Source organism: Rosa rugosa, chromosome 4 (assembly GCF_958449725.1).
Source record: "Rosa rugosa chromosome 4, drRosRugo1.1, whole genome shotgun sequence".
Lineage (NCBI taxonomy): Eukaryota > Viridiplantae > Streptophyta > Magnoliopsida > Rosales > Rosaceae > Rosa > Rosa rugosa.
This window is the reverse complement of record NC_084823.1, coordinates 45,874,398-45,896,275: the sequence shown is the minus strand read 5'-3', so window position 1 is coordinate 45,896,275 and position 21,878 is coordinate 45,874,398. Positions and strand designations below refer to the sequence as shown.

At 39.8% G+C, this 21,878-nt stretch overlaps 4 protein-coding genes across 5 annotated transcripts; 1 reads left to right on the top strand and 3 right to left on the bottom strand.

Annotated features, from left to right (window-relative positions):
• Positions 1 to 163: 163 nt before the first annotated feature.
• On the bottom strand, positions 164 to 8,403 carry LOC133745746 (uncharacterized). Of its 2 annotated transcripts, XM_062173870.1 has the most exons (3): positions 8,168 to 8,403; positions 4,260 to 4,336; positions 164 to 964 (listed from the first exon to the last, which is right to left on the bottom strand). In XM_062173870.1, exon 3 carries the CDS (start codon positions 903 to 905, stop codon positions 270 to 272), a length of 636 nt encoding a protein of 211 aa, XP_062029854.1. In that variant the 5' UTR covers positions 906 to 964; positions 4,260 to 4,336; positions 8,168 to 8,403; the 3' UTR covers positions 164 to 269. The 2 variants fall into 2 exon arrangements, with proteins under 2 accessions (XP_062029854.1, XP_062029853.1); XM_062173869.1 differs by lacking the exons at positions 164 to 964; positions 4,260 to 4,336 and adding an exon at positions 5,226 to 6,171 and having other exon boundaries at positions 8,168 to 8,362.
• Positions 6,170 to 7,861, top strand: LOC133745745 (late embryogenesis abundant protein At1g64065-like). The gene has a single exon (XM_062173868.1). The coding sequence runs from the start codon at positions 6,970 to 6,972 to the stop codon at positions 7,606 to 7,608; it is 639 nt and encodes a 212-aa protein (XP_062029852.1). The 5' UTR covers positions 6,170 to 6,969; the 3' UTR covers positions 7,609 to 7,861.
• A 7,162-nt stretch (positions 8,404 to 15,565) lies between the features above and the next one.
• On the bottom strand, positions 15,566 to 16,654 carry LOC133744160 (uncharacterized). The gene has a single exon (XM_062172305.1). It carries the CDS (start codon positions 16,464 to 16,466, stop codon positions 15,828 to 15,830), a length of 639 nt encoding a protein of 212 aa, XP_062028289.1. The 5' UTR covers positions 16,467 to 16,654; the 3' UTR covers positions 15,566 to 15,827.
• A 3,125-nt stretch (positions 16,655 to 19,779) lies between these two features.
• On the bottom strand, positions 19,780 to 20,720 carry LOC133743981 (uncharacterized). Its single transcript, XM_062172081.1, has one exon. The coding sequence runs from the start codon at positions 20,603 to 20,605 to the stop codon at positions 19,967 to 19,969; it is 639 nt and encodes a 212-aa protein (XP_062028065.1). The 5' UTR covers positions 20,606 to 20,720; the 3' UTR covers positions 19,780 to 19,966.
• Positions 20,721 to 21,878: the final 1,158 nt, after the last annotated feature.

Sequence of the window (21,878 nt, the reverse complement as noted above, 5' to 3'; positions counted from 1 at the left end):
GTATAGACTCTGATTTGTCATCTTTTGTAAAAGACTTCTCTTCAGTATAGTACAGTATAGATGCCAGTCGGGACTATATTTAACACAGGTTATTCTTGCCCAGTAGAATTAAGCATCTGTTTATATATTCAATGGTTTTATAGCAGTGATATAGCCTCATTAGTTAAAAAATTAAAATCAATTTCATTTTATAGCTATATAACAAATCAATAAGTGACACAAAGAGACGGAGAATTAAAATTACACAAGAACTAGTCTGATGACTCTGATCACTTGCATTCTAAACTTTTGACAGTCTTAGTGGACAAATTGAAAGCTATAGTGCAGTCCATTGTGGCAGACTTCTTCTTCTTCATTATGAGCATCAATTCAACCTTTCCGGTCAATTTGGCTTGGCTGTTCAGCATCAAGACCCCACTGTTCAATTCACTGCCAAGATTCGAACTGCTTGGCAATCCATTAGCATTCAGACTCACTTTGACATTCATCTTCTTGGTGGAACGCATACCAGCCTTGCTCTTAGGAACAGTAACTTGCCCAATAGCCACCCCTTGGTACATGAATGTTATTGTGCCGGCATCAAATTTATATGGACCCCAATTCGTGTTCTTGACCCTGATTTGTGTTGTGAAGGTTGTGTCAAATGAAGGTGTTGCAGGGGCAGAGTTAAGGTCTTGGACATTGATTGCACCCAATCTCAACTTCGGGTTCTTGACTTTCATCACAGTGAGACCAAAAACGGTCATGACTATGATCTGAAAGACAATGAAAACACTAATGCAGGTAAACAATCTTATTCTCTTCCTGCGTTTGAGCTCATCTTCAGAAACCAAAGATTCTCCGTCACTCCTGGTGTAACCATTTGCCGGTGCCAAAGGATAAGCCTGGTGGGTTTTCTCAGCCATTTCTTAATATAATTGAAAAGAAATCTCTCTGTTTTTCCTCTGCTTTTGCGAGTCTATTTCTATAAGATGGATGATAGTATGAAACTAGGAAGTGAAATAAGTTGTTTGTAGTGATGATGATGGAATGCTAGAGTAGTAGTTTATGTATATATAGTGTATGAAGTTGGACAGTTTCAATAAGTTACTTGAGGGAATGAGCTTCCTAGAGCATGTGAGTTTGGGTGAAGTAGTTTATTGCAGACACCTTTGCAGACACCAAAGGTGTCCACAGGGGGGAATTATCGGCTTCTAGATGATTGATGACTTTGGTTAAGCTTTTTCTTTCAGATGGACTTCTAGACCAAATCCTCCAAAAGACGAGTAGGAACTTGGTGTGGGATATATGATAACATACTAGTATAATATTGGCATCTGATCAAAGACGTATAAAACAATAGAATGGTATTATACCACTACTGTTTGCTCACACCTTAATGTTATCTGTACTTAGATTCCGGCCTGCATTGACCAGTCGTATGTACTAAACTCATGAAAGAAAAAACGAAGTATATTGTGGCAGAAATCTATGAGGGACGACTTTGAATTTGGTCTTAGAATAACGAGTGATCCAAACTAGTTCTTGATTTATTAACTTTTTCATTCAGTTTTGTTTTTATGAGACGCTTATACTTACTTTAGAGCTATATATGTTTTTATTTATTTATTTCTTGGTAGTTTGTTTGATTCACTTCTTGCATTCGAGCTTCTAAGTGAGTGTCTGTGATACGCTTAAAGCAAGCGCATAATTTAACCCTGAAATATCGTTAGTAGTATAAGCAAATAGGGATCGTTCTATTCCGGGGATTGAGGGTACACCTGTCATTGTCAAACAAATAAAGAATCAAAATTAAAACAAAGTATAATATTCACAAAGATATTCACAACTATAAACATTTTACACAAAAAGGGGGGATTTTTGATTTTGGTTTTTTCGAAAATAAAACTAAGTTAACAAAACAAATAAAATGCAAAAACATAAACATAAAGATGGAATGAGAGAACAAAGATCAAAAACCGAAATTATGATTAAAATTGATTCAAAGCCTAATATTGTTCATCTAAGTCATGAGAAATGAGTTGATCATGTGAACCATTCGAAAGCAAACGAATTCCCATTTTTTACTTTTCAATGCTAATTAATCTAAGCGAAAGCACCTAGATTAATCCTATCAAACATGCAATCAAACCCTAGAAAGCTAGTCAATCATGTCATGTTCAACGCATTACACATAGAGAAAGGCTATCAACTCAAGTGTACAACTTAGTATGGAAAAGTCCACCTAATTGCAATTCTCGTTAATTAAATTCGATCTTTGTCCAAAACCTTTACTACTTTGATTCAAGTTTACACAAAACGAAAAGTCGATTTCATGTTCTTAAACCTAGCACCATTCATATCAAAACCCTAAGTGTTTCGAACCACATAAGATTAAAATACAAAAGTTATCTATAACGCAAATTTAATTAAACAAACCCACATAAGCAACTCTCGAATTACAATAATAGAATCTGAAAATTCTCATTTAATCATAAAAATTCCAGAAATAATAACTTTGTTCAATCATGAATGTCAACTAAAGCAAACCAACGAAATTCAAACAAAGGTTACAAAGTAGAGGTCGAATTACACCGTGGATGGAAGATGAGGATGGATGATTTTCGTTGTGATCCTTGAAGCTTGAAAGCAAGTCTTCAGTGGTGGATGGTGGAGGAATAGTCACGGCTCCTTCTTCTCCCTTCGGCCTTGCTTGAACTCCGTGGCTTGCTTTAGAGGATGGAGAGAAAATGAGAGAAGCTCACGGCAACAATATAATTTTTCTGAATTTTTCTAAGGGATGTGGAACTCTTTTCAACGTCAAAGAGGTGGGTATATATAGGAGCACGGCTAGGGTTCACAAAGCAATCAGAAATTTCCACATAGCTTCCACCAATGAGAATTCGCCAAGTAAGCTTTGTGATGTAGTCCAACCAATCATAGAATGCCAAGTAATCCGTGTGATGTGTTCCAACCAATCAAAATTCTCTAAAATACCTCCCTAATATTTAATTGCCGAATTTCCTTGGAATTATTCTGATTTTCTTCATGAATTTCGGCAAATATTCCTTTAGGGAATTTAGGGATGCACCTAGACACGTTTTCAGCTTTTCTTGGTCTCCACCTTTTTCTCTTTCCTTTTATTTCTCCCTTGAATCTCTCTTGGCGTCATCTCCTTGATTATTTCTGATTTTCACGTTGGCAATCACACCAAATTATTTCTCCAACAATATTTCCTTCCCATAAAAGTCTCCCAAGAAAATCTCTCCTTGAAATCCTCAATCAATCATCTTTAATTCCCATGTTGTCACCTTGTTTTTCTCCTTAAGTATTACACGGCAAATTTAATCCCCAAGGAAAATATATTTTCCTTTTTAAAAACTCTTCCTTGATTTCCTCTTGCTTTGGACGGCAAAACTCTTAAGTCTCCACATTTTTCTTTTGACGTCACAAAACCCTAGTTTACATGGGCTTTATCCACTTTTGCCGAAAGTCCATCTTGCTTGATAATTCTTGGGCCTTCTTGCGTCCTCTTCAAGCCTTGATGTCTCCAACGTCATGTCCATCATAATTTCGATCACACATCTCAATGGGCTTCAGAGTTTTGCTTCACACAGTTTCCTCTTTCGAACAGGATTTCCTGGTTGGACCAGGAAAGCTTCATTTCTTCATTTCTGCTCAATTGTGTGGTCCTTTGCATCTCATTTTTGCTCCCCTTGGTGTTCGCAAGCTCCTCTTTCCATTTGTGAGTTCATTTCCACTTTTTAGCTCGGAGGTCCTGAAAATAGAAACTAGTAAGAAAAATAGAAACTTTCCTAAAATGAAAAATGGCAACTTTCCTAAACTGAAAATGGGAAACTTTCTAAAAATGAAAGATAGAAACTACCGAAAATGGAAACTTACTAAAAATGATAAATAGAAACTACAAAAATAGAAACTTTCTACAAATAGGAACTTTCCCATTCGAAGAGTGGAAACTTTCCTAAACAGAGTTTTAATAAGGCAATAACGCAAGAAATGTAGGGAAAAGCTAGTAAAACGTCGCATTAAAATGCTCCTATCAGTCTGATGTGTCGAGAGAGAGAGAGAGAGAGAGAGAGAGAGAGAGAGAGAGAGAGAGAGAGAGTGTGTGTGTTCCAAAAACAAACATTAAAAAGGAAAAAGAGGAACCAGGGGTAGCTGAGAAACCAAGTTGTGATTGGCCAAAACAATAAAATTAATGTAAGGAAAAACACGGATGGAATTCATTGGTTTTGAAATTTTGATAAGTATAAAAGTACCTTAACAATGTCCTTGAAGTACAAGAGAGGAAACTGCAGTCGAGGTTGCAACAACATAATTGAACGACATGTAGAAGCTGCAATGCATAAACTGGATAGGTAAATTAGGGAAACAAAATTGCACATGGAACATGAAACACAAAGAGTGAGAGAGAGAGAGAGAGAGAGAGAGTGAGAGAGAGAGTGAGAGTGAGAGAGAGAGAGAGAGAGAGAGACCACAGGTGAACTGGATGATATGTGCATTAAACTACTGACACATAACTACGTATTCGTGCATTGAACTACTTGCATGTGCACATTCAACTACTTATGCATTGAACTACTTGTGTGTTGAACTATATCAGTATATCAGCTGCCGTATCATTAACCAAATGATGCTGGAATTGTACAAAGGGATATGAGCATCACGATATAGAATAGTATTCTGTTGCTACAAATCTGGCTCACTAATTTTCATTCATATATAAAACAGCATACATTTAGCAGTAATCCACTTAATTTATAGCAAGATTTTATAGTCGAACAACTAAATCATTGATATACAAGTGAGTTCTGTTTATCCGAAAAAACATTAACCATTTTATAATAGCTCTAATTTGGTGGATGACATCGAAACAAGAAGAGTGTGATACACTAAGTTTATAGTCGAATAAGAAGATCTTCATTCCTGGTGACTAGAGAATGGCCCTTCTATTTGCCATGTGTTGTTGCTGTATAACATCATTTTTCTGTTTCTCCATATATACGATATCTTTCCTTAACGCGCTATATATTATTTTGATAGATGCATCGTCACTTTAATCCACAGGTACTCTAGCTATAAGGTATTGTATAACTACAGAAATTTGGAGTCTGATGCAAGCCGGGACTTAATATAGCATATGGATCTTGCCCTCGTTGAAAATAAGCATCTTGTTCTACATTCAATTGTAAGTAAAAAATAAAGAAGAAAGAACAATGCTGGCCTCAGTGGTTAAAAAAATAAAATAAATATCATTTTATAACTACACAACAAATCCAAGGAAAAAAGAGAAGTAAACAGAAATGGAAAATAACAATTTCAAGAACTAGTCTGATCACTTGCACTGTAAACTTTTGACAGTTTTTGTGGACAAATCAAAAGCTATGGTGCAGTCCATATTGGCAGACTTCTTCTTCTTCATTATGAGCATCAGTTCCACCTTCCCAGTCAATTTGGCTTGGCTAGTCAGCGTCAACACCCCACTGTTCAATTCGCTGCTAAGAGTTGAACTGTTTGGCAATGCATCAGTGCTTAAACTCACCTCGACGTTGATCTTCTTGGTGGAACGCATTCCAGCTTTGCTCTTAGGTACCACTACTGTCCCCACAGGCGTGCCTTGGTACATGAATGTTACAGTGCCTGCATCAAATTTGTAAGGACCCCAGTTGGTGTTCTTGATCCTGATTTGGGTGTTGAAGGTTGTGTCAAATGAAGGAGTTGCAGCAGCTGAGTTAAAGTTTGTGATGCTGATTTCGCCCAACCTCACCTTTGGGGTCTTGACTTTCATCACAGTGAGACCAAACACGGTCATGACTATGATCTGAAAAACAACAAATATACCAATGTAGGTAAACAATTTGATTCTCTTCCTGCGTTTGAGTTCATCTTCAGAGACCAAAGATTCTCCGTCACTTCTTGTGTAACCATTTGCTGGTGCCAAAGGATAAGCCTGGTTGATCTTCTCAGCCATCTCTTAATATAATTGGAAAGAAAATCTCTCTGCCTTTCTCTGCTTTTGTGGGTTTGTTTTTTGTAGGATGTATGAAAATATGAAACTAGGAAGTGAAGGAAGTTGTTTATGGTGATGATGGAATGGAAGAGTATTGGTTTGTGTATATATAGTGTTCGGATTTGGACAAGTTCAATAAGTTAAGAAGGGGAATGGACTTCCTGGAAAATATGATGATCTGAAGTTAAGTATTTTAATTCCGCCAAAAAAAAAAAAAAATTAAGTATTTTAATGCAGACACCAAACGCGTCCCGATGTGGTAATTATCAACTTCTAGATGAATGATGACTTCTAAATGAGAAGTGGGAATGTGGTGTGGGATTTATTATAGAATAACCTTTGAATATATTGGCATGATGCCAATAAGAAGTATAGAATAACAGAGAACTACTATGTGCTGATCACAATATTAAAGTATACGGCTCTATTCTAATATATGATCACGCATGCGTTGACCATTCCTAGATACCTTTAGTGAGAAAACAAAATAGTATAGAATTAGTAGAAATCTATAACGGCATTATGACTTTGCCTTAGAACAGAAGCAAAAGATATCTTGAAATGTTGAAAAGTCCTACACTTCTATTCCTATTTTAACCGGTTTCATGTTGTAAACAATGGGGGCATAAAGACTTAATCTTACAGCAAGAACCTAAACTTAAGGTCCTAATACAACTCATTCGACCCTCTAGAAGACTATAAAGTCAAAAACTCTAAACTGTGCGCGTTAGGCTAGATATCAGCATTTTCTGGAAGCCTACATGTACCCATTATCTAGATCGAATTGTCCAAAACCCGAACACTATATATACCAGAAAGCTGAAGCCAACATTCCCACAAACAAGTAATATCATCAATTCATACTACACTTGCCCAATTTATCCATCTTATACTTCAGAGAGCCAAACAGAAAAAAGATTACACATTCTATTTCAAAGCTTTCCAGGTAATCAACAAAAATGGCTGAGAAGATCCAACAGGCCTTGGCATCAGTCAAAGGATACACTACCAGAAAAGATGAGCAACTACCTACCTTCCAATCTGAGGAGGAGCTCAAACGACAGAAGAGGATCAAATTGTTTAAATATATTGGTATTTTCATTGTGTTCCAAATCATAGTCATGACCGTGTTTGGTCTCACCGTGATGAAAGTGAAAACACCTAAGGTGAGATTGGGAGCCATCAGTGTCCAAGAGCTCACCTCTGTCCCTGCAACACCTTCGTTCAACACAAGCTTCACAACCCAAATCAGGGTCAAGAACACAAATTGGGGTCCCTATAAGTTTGATGCAGGCATTGCAACATTCATGTACCAAGGCGTGCCTGTGGGGCAAGTTGCTATTCCTAAGAGCAAAGCTGGAATGCGCTCCACCAAGAAGATCAACGTCGAAGTGAGTTTAAACACTGATGCATTGCCAAGCAGTTCAACTCTTAGCAATGAATTGAACAGCGGGGTGTTGACGCTGACCAGCCAAGCAAAATTGACCGGAAAGGTTGAATTGATGCTCATAATGAAGAAGAAGAAGTCTGCCAATATGGACTGCACCATAGCTTTTGATTTATCCACAAAGACGGTCAAAAGTTTACAATGCAAGTGAGAGTTGAACTACTACTTCGGAGCTCTAAATAGGCTAGTTCAGCTACTGGATTGCGAGTGATCGATCAAGACTAGCTAGTTCTTGATTTGTTTATTTATTTCATTCTTTTTGTCTCTTGATACTTGGATTTGTTGTAGAGCTATACGATGTCATTTATTCATTGATTTTTTACCCAGAGGCCACTGTATTTCTTCTTTACCTGCTGTAACATTATTGAATATAGAATTTTGGACAGATCCTAGCTTTCTATTAACTTATATCTAGCTCCTAGATTAAGCTTCAACTTATGGGGAATTGGTTTTTCAGGTGATAGCTTAACCTACAGTCAAAGCCTTGATATTGAAACCTGACAGAATTCCATATTTCTAAGGACCAAAATTGGTGTCCTTATCCTTGACTATGTTTGAGAGCTGGTGTTCATGATTTGGAAATTGATTGTGCAGCATTATTAATTTTTATTCTTGGACACAAATGGAACAGAACATTGAGGAAAAGTATAAGGGGAAATTTAGGGAAACAGAACACGTTCATCAACTAAGAGATAGAGAGAGTGACATACCTAGAGGATGATGACTCTGTTAATGCTGAAGAAGACAACATGGTTGAGAATCGGAGCTTGGAAACTGGACGGTCTGAGAAGACCCTTCAGTGTTTAGCAAAGCCCTAATTAGCTCAATCACTGTGGCCGCCATGATAGACAACGCGAACTCTACTGTGGCTTCCTTTGTTTCAGATTTTTCGCAACGCGCGAAGGAGGAGAAGTCGGATGGTCCATTTAACAACACGTATTTGACCCATGTGGTTTGGTCATTTTTATATTCAGGTCAGTTTTGGCTTTGGCCCATTTAACCCTCAACTCTCAAGTATTTGGTAAAAGTTAATTACAAATATATATATATATATTTATTGTTTAAGTAAATCTCTATTTTGTGTCTGACTCAAACTCTAGGTTACTTGACCTAGTAGTAATAGGGTTTAATTAGAAGAATCTAGAGATTATCTTTCCTTGTATGATTCAGACTCTATGCATTGTAATCCTCTATATAAAGAGGCCCCTATTATCAATGAGAATACACAGCGATTTCCTCTCAATTTCAGTTTCTCTAAAACACGTTATCAGCACGAAGCCCTAACCCTGAAACCCTAAATTCGTAGCCTTCAAATCCCAGAAACCACCACCACCCACCTTGAAGGTCTCAACCCCAGGAGTCCAGAACCGGCCGGAAAAATACCGAACCGGCCCTCAGAAGTACCAGAAACCCCTCTACCCGGTTTAAGGATTTTTCCTCCGCCTCTGACAGCCGTACTCCATTACCTGCAGCGCCTCAAACCCAGATTGCCGGAACCGGAAAAATAACCACCGGAACCGGCCTGAAAATCTACGAACCGGCCACCAGAAGGTCATCCACGTTGAACCACCGCCTGAAATTCATCCTTGGAGTTTTCTCTCTACCTCTGTCAGTCCAATTTAGAAAAAAAGAAACAAGCCCAGCCCAAGCAACAGAGCAACCCTAAGCCCAGAAGCAAAGGACCAGCCCGCGGCCCAGAAGGAAGAAACCGGCCCGAAGCCCAACCAGTCAACCCACTGACGTCAGCACAGAAACCTGCCACGTCAGCACCCAATCTGCACTGCCACGTCAGCGCCTGCGTCAGCACCAGCGTGTGCGTCAGCTACCACGTCATCAGAGGACCCCAGCGCCACGTCAGCACTGGTCAACGCCGGTTGACCATTTCCGGTCAACTTTCCTGCGACTTTTTCAGACCACTTTTTCCGGTCAAATTTTCCGGTGACCTATTTCGAGGTATTTTTTTCTAAAAGTTCCCATTTTTAGAGTTTTTAATTCAATTTCTCTTCTTTTCTCGGAGACTTGCAAACTCCCTTCTTCTACCCCCCCTTTCTTCATCATAGGGGAGACCTAATTAAGCCGAACTGTGGGGGTTCGTGCTCACTCCAAGCTTGGAGCTTGTTGAGATCTCCAAACTTAGAGTTTGTAGAGAATTTATGATCGACCACTTACGTCATTGTTTCGATCTAATCCAATACCTCTTGGAAGTGATTACGCTCAGGAATTTTATATGTTTTCGTGGTAGCTTTTCCCACTCTGGAACTAACCCTAATTTCTTATTCTATTTCAGGATGAGTAACTTGAACAAATTGGACTTTGCTCCATTGGGAACAACTGGCTCTGGATATCACAGGTGGGTTCGTGATGTCCGCCAGTATCTCAAGGTTGATGGAATCCTGGATATGATTCTCGAGCCTAGCCAGGACGTGCTAACTGTTGAGCAAGCTCAAGCTTTGGAAGCAAATAGAGCAGCCTTAGAGGCAAATAAGGCGAAAGCCATCATCCTAATGACTCGTCATATGGATGATTCACTCCAGTATGAGTGTATGAATGAAGAAGACCCCAGAAGGCTGTGGGTCTCACTCGAAGAAAGATTTGGCAACATCCGTGACTCCCTGCTTCTTGACCTAGAAGTGAGATGGCATAGCCTCCGCTTCTGTGATTTCAAGTCAGTTCTTGACTACAACTCAGAAGCACTTCGCATTAAATCCTTAATGGAATTCTGTGGTAAAGATATCACAAATGCGATGTTGATTGAGAAGACTCTCTCTACCTTCCCCGTCTCTGCATTGATGGGTTCTAAGAACTATCGAATTGATGTTATTGCAGGACGGATCACAAGGTTTCATGAGCTCATTGGAGCTATGAATGTCGCTGAAAAGCATGACAACATCCTTGTGAAGAACTATAATTCAAGATCCGTGGAAATAGAGCATATTCCGGAATCCAATTATAGTTGCGCCCCTAAGAGAAGGCGCCAAGAGCGAAACCCTAACTTTAGGGATACTTCTGGACTTTCTGGTCCATATAATCGCTCTACTTGGGAATGTAATCGCTAAAATAGGTGAACACGGAACCGAATAGGTCAACGTGGAAAGAGAGAGGGAGGCAACGCCTCTGGCCATGTTGGTGGCGCCACCAACACTAAGAGCCATCTAAATGACGCTTTCAAAGCGCCTCAATCAATGGAGTTTGAGCAAAGAGATGTATGTTCTCGATGTGGAGTGTCTGATCATTGGGCACACATTTGTAGAGCTCGTGAAGAAATTTTCACCGCCTACAAAGCATATTGTGAAGCAAGAGAAGCTTACTATGTGGAACAAGAAGATCAAAAAGATGATCTAGAGTGAAGGGTTAAAGACTACAAATCTGGCTGGGATCAATAGATCGCTAATTCTGTTTAAGTCTTTATTTTTCCAAGAGATATAATGAGCAATAGCCATATATTTTTGTAGTAGATGCAAATGGTTTAGTCTCTCTTCAAAGTAGGCTCACCCAAAGTAAGTGTGATGTCTAGGAAGGTTCTGAGATTAGTGGTACTTAAGCGAGCCTTGCTCCACCGACATCTCTCTACTCACCTGGTCACATTTATTTTGGAATTACCTAAAGAAGTTAGATGACTACCATTGTTTTGCATTAGCTAGCATTTTGGATTAGATTTTCTTTGGTCAAATAAACAATGATGTAACTCCATTGGCTTATGAATAAAATTTCGAGTTCCTTTCATTATAACTCAATTTTGATTCTGAGCATATTACTTTGTGACTACGATGGCTGGGCCATCGGTATTAATTGAAGGACATGGAATAGCCCAAGTTCCACTTGCCAAATGGCACCTTGATTACTGTCACAGAAACTCTCTACGCTCTTAGGGCAAATCGTACCCTATAGCCAACGGATTCCATGCAAAAACGCATGTAGAGAACGAAAATGAGTTCTTTTGCTATACCTCTAATGATTGCGAACAAAAGCGTATCTTAGAGAAGTTTATGTGCCTCTCTAGTGGACTCTATGTCACTATTCGAGCTATTAATCCAATGAAGTTATCAGAGAAGATCTCTTGGATTTAGACACATATTGGCTTTGTCACGACAGGATAGGTCATTCTGGTCATGATATGATGATCCGTCTACTAAATACTTCACATGGACATCTTTTCTCTCGAGCGAAATGAAGCATAAATCAAAAGTTGATTCCTGGACTAAGTGTGACCGACGCTACTTCCTAGGGCACTGCCTCCGTCCACCACCAGCCTAGGGCTGGCACAGTCCCCATCCATGATGCCATGGATGGCGTCCATCATGGTGATGGCGCCCCAGTTGATGCTGCAATCACCAACTTGCTTCAAATAGCGTTTCAGACGCTTAGGCCTAACCAAAATTCTTATTGGTTGCTTTTAAAGCCTCTCGCTCATTTTACAAGGCCCGTTCCTTAGGGAAATTAGGACTGAGACCGTCCTATGCAAAGGATATGAAAACAGTCATTATGTTCTTACATAGAATCCGTAGGGATTCTGTGGACTGATTCAACCAACTTGCGGACGTTTAAATATCTCATAATGTTGGTTGACACGCAAACACACTGGTCACGTGTTGTGCCATTGTCCACCTGTAAATGATGCCTATGCTACACTCTTAGCACATATCATATGACAATGGGCTCACTCCCCGGATCATCCTATTCCGTCAATTGGACTTGACGATGCTAGAGAGTTTACATCGAAGACTTTCGATGGTTATTGTAATGGACTGATGTTGGACATCACATTCCCATGTACACACCCAAAAAGGACTGCGATAATAGTCCGGACATTGGTAATGCACACCAATCTCCTAATATCCGCTTGGGGTGATGCAATATCGCATGCAGTTATGCTAATTTGTCTACGATCCACCGCCACTCAATGTACATCTGCGTTACAGCTAGTGACTGGGTACAAGTATCGTACTTACGCATATTTGAGTGTGTCATTTATGTGCCAATTGCCCCGCCACATCGCTCTATGATGGGTCCTTATAGACGAATGGGCAACTACGTTGGATTTGAGACTCCAACAATCGTCCGCCACTTAATGCCCTTGCAAGGCGATCTCCTTACCGCTAGATTTGCGGATGTCACTTTGATGAGACAGTCTTCCCATCGTTAGGGGGAGATAAGAACACAGATGTTCAACAGGAACGACAGGAATTGTCGTGGTCTATCCCCACTATGTCTCATCTTGATCCCCATTAAAGTGACGAGATCACACAAATATGCTGCAAACATGCCTGCAAGGATGGACGTCCCTACGAGAGGACGTAGCGCCACCCTACACGGAGGTAGGCATGGCGCCAACGCCAATGAGAGTGGCACTCTGGCATAAAGACCGTCCAAAGTTTACAATGCAACTGATAATGTAACAAGCTAGTTCTTGATTTGTTATTGTTTCACTCATTATTTTTGTTTGTGACACTTGGATTTGTTGTAAAGGTTTATACATAATGCTAAATATTCATATTTGTTGTTAGTATGATCTTCTTCTTGCCTTTGAGCTCCTAGAGTATCAAGGAAATGAAAGAAAATTAAGAAAATACCGAAACCCACATAAGAGGCAGCTGAGAAATTAATCTAACAACTAGATCCAGCAGTAACGTTCAAAGGGGAAATCAATCAAAGGGAATATATAGGTGAAAGTCATTGGTAATCAGTACTCTAAGAATACATCAACATGTTTCTAAAAGTATAAGCTGAGAAACTGAAATCGAGGTTGGCAGTTCGTCCGACATGAGGAGGCCTGCAATCGATCATGTGAAAGGGAACATTAGGAAAATAATGTTCAAGAGTCTAAACACACACAGAGAGAGAGAGAGAGAGAGAGAGAGAGAGAGAGAGAGAGAGAGAGAGAGAGAGAGAGAGAGAGAGAGAGAGAGAGAGAGAGAGAGAGAGAGCACTTAGAGCACAAGAGTGTTCTATTTCAAATTTTCTGCAGAGCATGAATGATCTCATAGACCACTTAATGTACAACTTTCAACAGAATGCATATTTAGGCAATAGCACACATGTGGTTCGATCATTCTTACAATCAAGTCACAATCAGATACATTCCTATAATACCTTTTGTTTAGCATTTGTCAACAATCTTAGAACCAATTTTATTTTTCATCGAGTCAGGTATTGAAGGGATCACATAATGCATCTGCCATCTCTATCACTTAATTTCTGTTAAATAAGGAAACTAGTTTGTCCTAAGTTGACTTAGGGACTAACCTATAACAGGTTTCTATGATTGGTGTATGAGACTAGTCACCAACACTAAACAAGAAGAATGCTATATCAATAAGCATGATTATCATGGCTATATTTAGACCCTAAACGCAAAATATAATCTTCTCTAATTGTAATTGGTGACCTTGTAATGGTCCCGTCTTTTGCCAGAACTACTGACCTTGTAATGTGTTTCGCAAAGAGTATTCCCTCCTCTGTTATTACTCTGTTCTCTTATGTAAATCAGGTATTCTTGCTTTCATAGAAAGGGTTCTTGACCAAAAGCCCCAAAATGAACAAAAATTATCCCACTTACCCAAGCAACAGATTTTTGTTCCCACTTACACATTTTAACATAAATTGACCATTTTACCCTCAACCCAACTAAAAAATTACAAGCACGCCACAGTGTCCTCTCTCTCTCTCCCCAGCGCGCCCCATCGCAATACTCTCTCTCTCTCCGATCACTCTCTCTCACATCCTCTGCGAGTCCGATGTACTCGCGCCAGTGGAGCGGAGGTTCGAGCAGCCCGGGCTCATCTCCGGCGATGTCGCCGGTGCATCCTACGTCGTGGCTCAATCCTTCCGCGACTGGATTCTCCACCGTCAAGCGGAACCAGAACCTCACCGCCAAAGCCGCCGCGCAGCGGCTTGCGCAGGTCATGGCGTCGCAGACGACGGTTGATGACGACGATCTCTGATTCCGATTCCCTAGCCAGCCGCCTCATGCGCCGTCTTCTCCTCGATTCCTCTTCTCCGCTCAATTCCGTTGTCGACGCCGACTTCAATGCCAACGAAGGCTTCTCCTCGCTCGATTCGATGTTGCAGTGAGCGTTGGGACTTCGATCTGAACAAGCAATGGCTCGAGATAAAGCAGCTCCGGTGAATTGCTCTGGCGATGTGCTCGAGTATGTTGACTTCACTGATCTGTCCAATAACTCATTGGATGGGTTCAGTATTTGATCGGAGTTGCCATTGTGATTTGAAGGTTTTGTTGAATGGGTTTAATTTTACAATGACAAAGAAGTTAGGTTTCTGGTCTGGTCTGCAACTGTGGAAGAAGAGAGAAGAAGAAGATTGGGTGAGCAGCAAATAGAAAGAAGAAGTCGACTCCGACTGCAACAGGAATGGAGAAGAGGACATGGGTGCCCAAAGCTTTTCATTGGGTGACTCAATCAATTTCTCTGTTTTTTTTTTTTTTGGGTAAAATGGTGCAGAATGCCCGGATAGAAAGAAAAAATGAAGAAAAAAAAAAGTTCTATTGGGGCAATAGACATCTGTAAAAGCGTCTATTGGGGGGTAATAGACATCTATTGGGGGGCAATAGACGTTTTGAATTGATGTAATCTCCTCGTTTTTTTTCTTTAATCAAAGTTTTATTTGTGTAGTTTTAGGAAGATTAATTACCATTTCGGTAATCTAAACGTCTATTGGGGGGCAATAGACGTCTACTGGGGGGCAATACATGGCTGATAGTCGTCTATTGGGGGGCAATAGATGTCTATTGGGGGCAAAAAAACTTTCCGGTGAGATTTTCAGCAAATTCCGGTGGGCGGCAGCCGGTGACCGGAATCCGGCTGCCGGTGACCGGATTCCGGCGAAAGTTGACCGGATTCCGGCGCCCGGTGACGAGCTCCGGCGAAGTCTCCTATGGTTTCTCTCTCTTCCATTTTCTCTATTTCTCTCTCTAAGTAACAAAGGGGTGAGGGGTAAAATGGTATTAAAAAAAAATTAAAAACAAAAAAAAAATCTTAATGGGGTATTAAGGAAGACTCCCTTAGAGTGTATTGGGTAAGAGAGAATTAAAAAAACTTAATGGGGTAAGTGGGAAAAAAATCCCTAGAAATGGGGTAAATGGACAAAACCCCTTATAGAAAATCAAACATCTATTTCTGTATTCAATCATATAAAAGAAGGCAAAACAAAACAGCAGCCTTCATTATAGCTATACAACAACTCCAAGGAGTATTACATATCCCAAAAAGAAAATGAATAAGTGATTAACAATCAAGTAAAAAGAATCAAGAACTAGTCTTGATCATCTTGCAATCCAAAATCAGAGTAATATATAAAGCGCCATTTCAATTCCAATCTCTATCCCGGACTGCTTGGCTTCTGTGTGATCGATGATCACTTGCATGTTAAGCTTTTGACCGTCTTTGCTGACAAATCAAATACTATAGTGCAGTCCATGGAGGCATTCTTATTCTTCTTCATTATAAGCATCAACTCAACTTTTCCTTTCAATTGAACTTGGCTAGTCAGCGTCAACACCCCGCTGCTCAATTCAGTTCCAAGAGTGGAACTGCTTGACAAGGCATTAGTATTCAAAGTCACCTCAACATCGATCTTCTTGGTGGAACGCATCCCGGCCTTGCTCTTAGGGATAGCAACCTGCCCAATTATAGCACCTTGGTACAAAAATGTGGCAGTACCTGCATCAAACTTGTAAGGACCCCAGTTTGTGTTCTTGATCCTTATCTGGGTTGTGAACTTTGTGTCGAACGAAGGTGTTGCAGGAACAGAGTTGAGGGTTTCAACACTTATCTCCCCCCACCTAGCCTTTGGGGTCTTGACCTTCATCACGGTGAGTCCAAACACAGTCATCACTACGATCTGAAACACAATGAAAATACCAATATAGGTAAACAACTTGATCCTCTTCTGGCGTTTGAGCTCCTCGTCGGTTTGGAAGGGTGCCGATTCATGGTCAGTAGTTCTGGAGTAGCCAGTTGCTGATGCATAGGTCTGCTGTTTCTTCTCTGCCATCACTCTGAGCGTCTTGAAAGCTTTAAAAGAAGATGTATTGTTTTCTAAAATATGAATATGATGAACTGAAGAAGAAATGTGATATTGGTTGTGGGAATGGTAGCTTCTGCTGCTTGTATTTATACTAGTCTCTGAGGAACCGTTCTGAGTTTCGTGAAAATTAAACCAAACTCCTCATAGGTTAAAGTGATTGACTTCCCTGTGGCTATTATTTCCACGCTTATAGAACCTTCATCTCTACACATTTGGAAGCCGTATATCATACTTGATATTTGTTTATAACCCTTAATATATACATATTAAGCTCGTTTTCAAGTTAATGTGACATAAAATGAAGTTTGGTATCATTGAAATGGTCTGAAGGAATTGATATTTGTATTATACAACGCGTGATGTAATTTGCACTCTTGTAGTTGACTTGAGACCGGTCAAGAAAAGAGGGCTTGAAATGAATGAGAATTATGGGAGGTGGCTTTACAACGGTCAGTTTCTTTTGGCAATTTGTTATTGCTTGCGGGCTAAAGCATCTAGTGCTTTTTGTCTGTTGCTACTCCTTTATTTGGTGACAGTTAGAGTCATGGATAAAAACATGTATATGACGTAATTGGGCATTACACAATGAAGATTGAATGTAACTTTATTGAACAAGCTACCCCGTGATTTCAAATCAGTGCTTCTAGTGACTTGGGTTTGCGCCGAACATTTAATAGGGATTTATCACGAGCAGTATTGAATCTAAAGTCATTACATGTTCTGCATCTAACTGAACTTGAAAAGTCATCAAAATTGTACATAGCTACATGGACTTCAAAAAAAAAAAAAAAAAAACAATCAAAATGGTGAATTGAACATTTGCAAGATGTATTCCATTCTATCTGGCGAGTCTACCGTCCCACAGCTTCCTGGCTACTCCTCAAGCCTTCAAGTGTCGATCTTCGCTTGGGCCGTCTCACGAAGATCTTTGATTCGCATCGTCAACATAATTCAATCTATCAAAATTTTTGATGGCAAGCAAAGCATTCCAGTTGATGCAAACTCAAATATATTATTTTGGTGAGAGATGAGCTCTTCATTAGTAGCTCGTCCCTCTCATATATGCTGAAGCCAATTATCAATCGACAGAGTGGATCGATTTTAATGTCAAAGGTTTATAGACGGAGTTAACAATTTTAGGATACATATACTACTCGAAAATCAAAAGATAAAAAATGGAAAAAGGAATGTACCTTGAATCAGGTCGAATGCAAGTGGTGGGATATGACCCGATTTGGTCTTGATGTTAGGTCATCTCTAATATGAGGGCCAAACTAGGCTCTCTAGCTCTTTTTTAAAAAATTATGGACTCCGGCAAGCAAAAGGTCATAGGGCTAAAGGTGAGTCTAGGTCCAAAGGGGGGTGGGGAGGGCTGAAAATAACCCCAAATGTGACTCTTGGGCTCTAGCAAGACCCACAGACAAACCCAACAGATTTAAAGGGGAGGGGCTGACGCATGCATGGATGAATTGATTTGAAAAGAAAATGAACGGCTCATGTTACACAACCGTTGTAATCCAACGGTAGACAATTATGACATTTTACTATCAATAATTTAATATGTAATATTTAATTTATGAAATTAAATGTTGAAATAAAACTTTTATTCATCCTATCTAAAAAAGAAGAGAAAAAGAAGCGAAGCAATTCTCCTAGAATTTAGTGTTAATAGTAGGGGTGGGCGTCCAGACCCGAAAAACTGAAAACCCGACCCGAAAAACCGAAAAAAGCCCGATTCGGTTCGGTTTTGACTTTGAAAATATCGGTTCGGTCTAGGGCCCGACTTGAATATATTTTCTCGGTTCGGTCTCGGGTCTCAAATGTGCAGAGACCGAAAGCCCGATTAGGCCCGATTTTCCTCCTTTGGCGGTCTCAGCCTCTGTCTCTCTCAAAAACATCTCAGCCAATCAGCCATTCAGCCCTTGTTCTTCCCCAATTTCTGAAAACCCAGCCCCATTATCACCGATTCAACCCCAAACGGCAAACCTGTTAGCAGTTTTGGTTGAAAGCCTGAAGCTCCAAACCTGTTATAGACTCCAATCAGCAGCAGAATAGTGAGATCTAGAGATCTGGGTACCTCTTCAGTCTTCACCCAAGTCCTCCAGGTCAACCCTGCCCAATCCTCACTCCTCCTAACCGAGCCCCTCTTCACTCTCCCCTCCATCCAACCCGCCGTCGACGAACTGCATAATGGGGATTGAGGAGGAAGGGAGAAAAAAAATATAAAAAAAGAATGTATGAATAGAACTGCAGAAGAAGAAGAAGAATAAGAAGTGTAAAAGAAGACTAGAAAAGAAAGAAGGAGGAAGGAAGAAAAAAAAAAGAAGAATATATGAATAGAAGTATAGGACTGTAGAAGAAGAAGAAGAAGAAGAAGAAGAAGAAGAAGAAAGTGTCGAAGAAGAGTAGAAGACCAGAAAAGAAAGAGAGAGTAGAAAGTAAAAAGAGGGCAGAGCCTTTTATTTTGTTTTATTTCTACCGCGTAGGACAAATAAATATAAACGTCGAACAATATGTTCAGAGAACGTCTCATGCTCCAGTGGTTGGGAGCAAGGATTTGGTGCAAGTGGTCGGGGGTTCAAACCTTGCCTCTGACTGAATTTTTGTAAACTTTGCACATTAGGCCCGAAAAGCCCGAAAGACCGAACCGACCCGAATGTGGTCGGTTTCTGTCGGTTTCCTTTCTTGAAAAAGCCCAAACCAGCCCAAACCGAATACTTCGGGCTCGGTCTCGGTCTCACCAAATTTCAAGCCCGGCCCGACCCGAGCCCAGGCCTAGTTAATAGGAGACCAAAGCAACAACACTAAAACTCAATGAAAGATGTGTTTGGGATCAAGATATCCACCAAAATATTTACACAAAACCTGGAATACCCTCTTGTCCTAGTGGCCTAGTTTGGTGTGCTCCCCAACCTAGGTTCGAACTCCGAAGCTGTTAAAGTGGCCAGACACTGTGCTGCAATGCATAGTTGAAGCATTTCACATGCGCCGAAGGGGTTTATCTTGGGCCTAGGAAGCTTTTGGGTTTCCCTTGACAAAATCCAAAAAAAAAAAGAACCAACATATTATTCTGAATCTTTCGATTGCCGACTAGTTTGTTTTCTTTTGCCTTAAAGTAGTGAAGATAGGTTACGTTAGGTGAGGAAACACGACAATAGAAGCCATCTATTGAAATTTGTTATCATTCTAACAGGATTTTATGCAAGTAAAAGCCAGGTATTCTTGCAGTTACTATCTTCTATCAGACAAGAGAATGAAATAGTGAAGAACAGAGGCCTCATACTTAGAAACTCAGAAAGATATCATTATAATCGACCCAGCAACAACTTAATCCAATTAAGCATCACACAAAATGAATAAAAGAATGCAAATGAACTAGTCTTCATCATTTCACAATCCAAATCCTATCTGAAGATACAGCGTAAATGGCTCTACCCTCCTGTATTTACTTGTCTTGTGGATGATGATCACTTGCATTCTAAGCTTTTGACCGTCTTTGATGCCAGATCAAATGCTATGGTGCAATCCATAGAAGCATTCTTATTTTTCTTCATTATGAGCATCAATTCAACTTTTCCTTTCAATTGAACTTGGCTAGTTAGCGTCAACACCCCGCTGCTCAATTCACTTCCAAGAGTCGAACTGCTTGGTAATGCATTAGTATCCAAACTCACCTCAACATCTATTTTCTTGGTGGAACGCATTCCGGCCTTGCTCTTAGGAATATCAACTTTCCCAATAGTCACGCCTTGGTACAAAAATGTGGCAGTGCCTGCATCAAATTTGTAAGGACCCCAGTTTGTGTTCTTGATCCTTATCTGGGTTTCGAAGGTTGTATCGAACGAAGGCGTTGCAGGGACAGAGTTGAGGGTTTCAACACTGATTTCGCCCCATCTGGCTTTCGGGGTCTTAACTTTCATCACTGTGAGACCAAATACGGTCATCACTATGATTTGAAAGACAATGAAAATACCAATGTAGGTGAACAATTTGATTCTCTTCTGGCGTTTGAGCTCCTCATCGGATTGGAAGGGAGATGATTCTGGGTCAGTAGTTCTGGAGTAGCCATTTGCTGATGAATACGTCTGCTGGTTCTTCTCGGCCATTTTCTGATCTTCCTTGAAACTTGAAAGTTTTAAAAGAAACTGTATTCTCTTTGCTGCTTTTTATACAGAATATGAAGATGAACTGAGCAAGTAATTTGTGGGAACTGAAATCTGTAAGGTGGTGTATATATAGTGTTTGGACAATTTGATCAATGTGTTTTAGGAAATGGTGGGTGACAGTTGCCTGGAAACTGCTCCCAAAACGCGCACAGCATAGGTTGAAGTGATTGACTTGCTATTCTTCTAGATGGCAATTTCAAAAATAATATAAAAGGGAATGTAGCATGTAAAGCATGTGTAAATTTTTCTTTCTTTTATTGACTTGAGACTACTAATCTTATCTTGTTGAAAATATTAATCTAGAAGAGTGCTACACAATTTGCTTATATGATAATCATACTAATGGCTCTTCTGATCAAGAATAGGCTGCTCCACAAAAGAGAATCATCTTTTATGGTGGCCACTGGCTTTACAGTTGTTCATTTTGCCAATTGGTTGCCTGCTTATCTTAGAATCATTCATTTTTATTGGATATTAACGGGTATCCGTGATACAACACACTTTGATGAAAATATTTAGATAAACGGTCCTATCACACAAACATGTTATTAGAAATATATAGTTAAAGAGCATATACAGAGTTCTCAAATAATGCTATCGAGAGACTCAAAATACGCTATTATTATCGAACTCTTACACTTAATTTTAGTTTATTTTCCAACAACTTTTTTGTAGTTCATGAAGGCATTATTCATATTAGGATTCATGTACAGTCACACTTTATTCGACACCCAACCAACTCTGTGATTCCATTTATTTGCAGGTGGATATTAATATGATTGCATGTAGCATGTGTGCTTCTACATTTTACTATTAGAACTGTTCGACTGTTTTCTCTAATCGGAAAGTAACAGAAAAGTGGTAAAGATCTTTTGGGGCTAAATTGTATTTTTCACTCCTCTATTGGAGATGGCATGCAACACCTCGGTTTTATAGACCTTATCTCAAAGTGTGGATTAAGGTATGATGGTTTTCCATGATGCTAGACTATTTTATCCATGATTTATTAGTCAACTGGTTCACTAATTTCCTCATAATTTACAAAGTTCTGATATATGATTTCAAGTTGTTGTTGTTGTTGTTTTTTTTTTTTTATCAGATAAACAACTCAAATGCTACAATTAGTCTTTCGTGAGTCGAATTCACAACCTCTCACTCACGAATGAGAGACTATGCCACTAGACATGCCACTTTCGTAATTCGGCCCAACGCA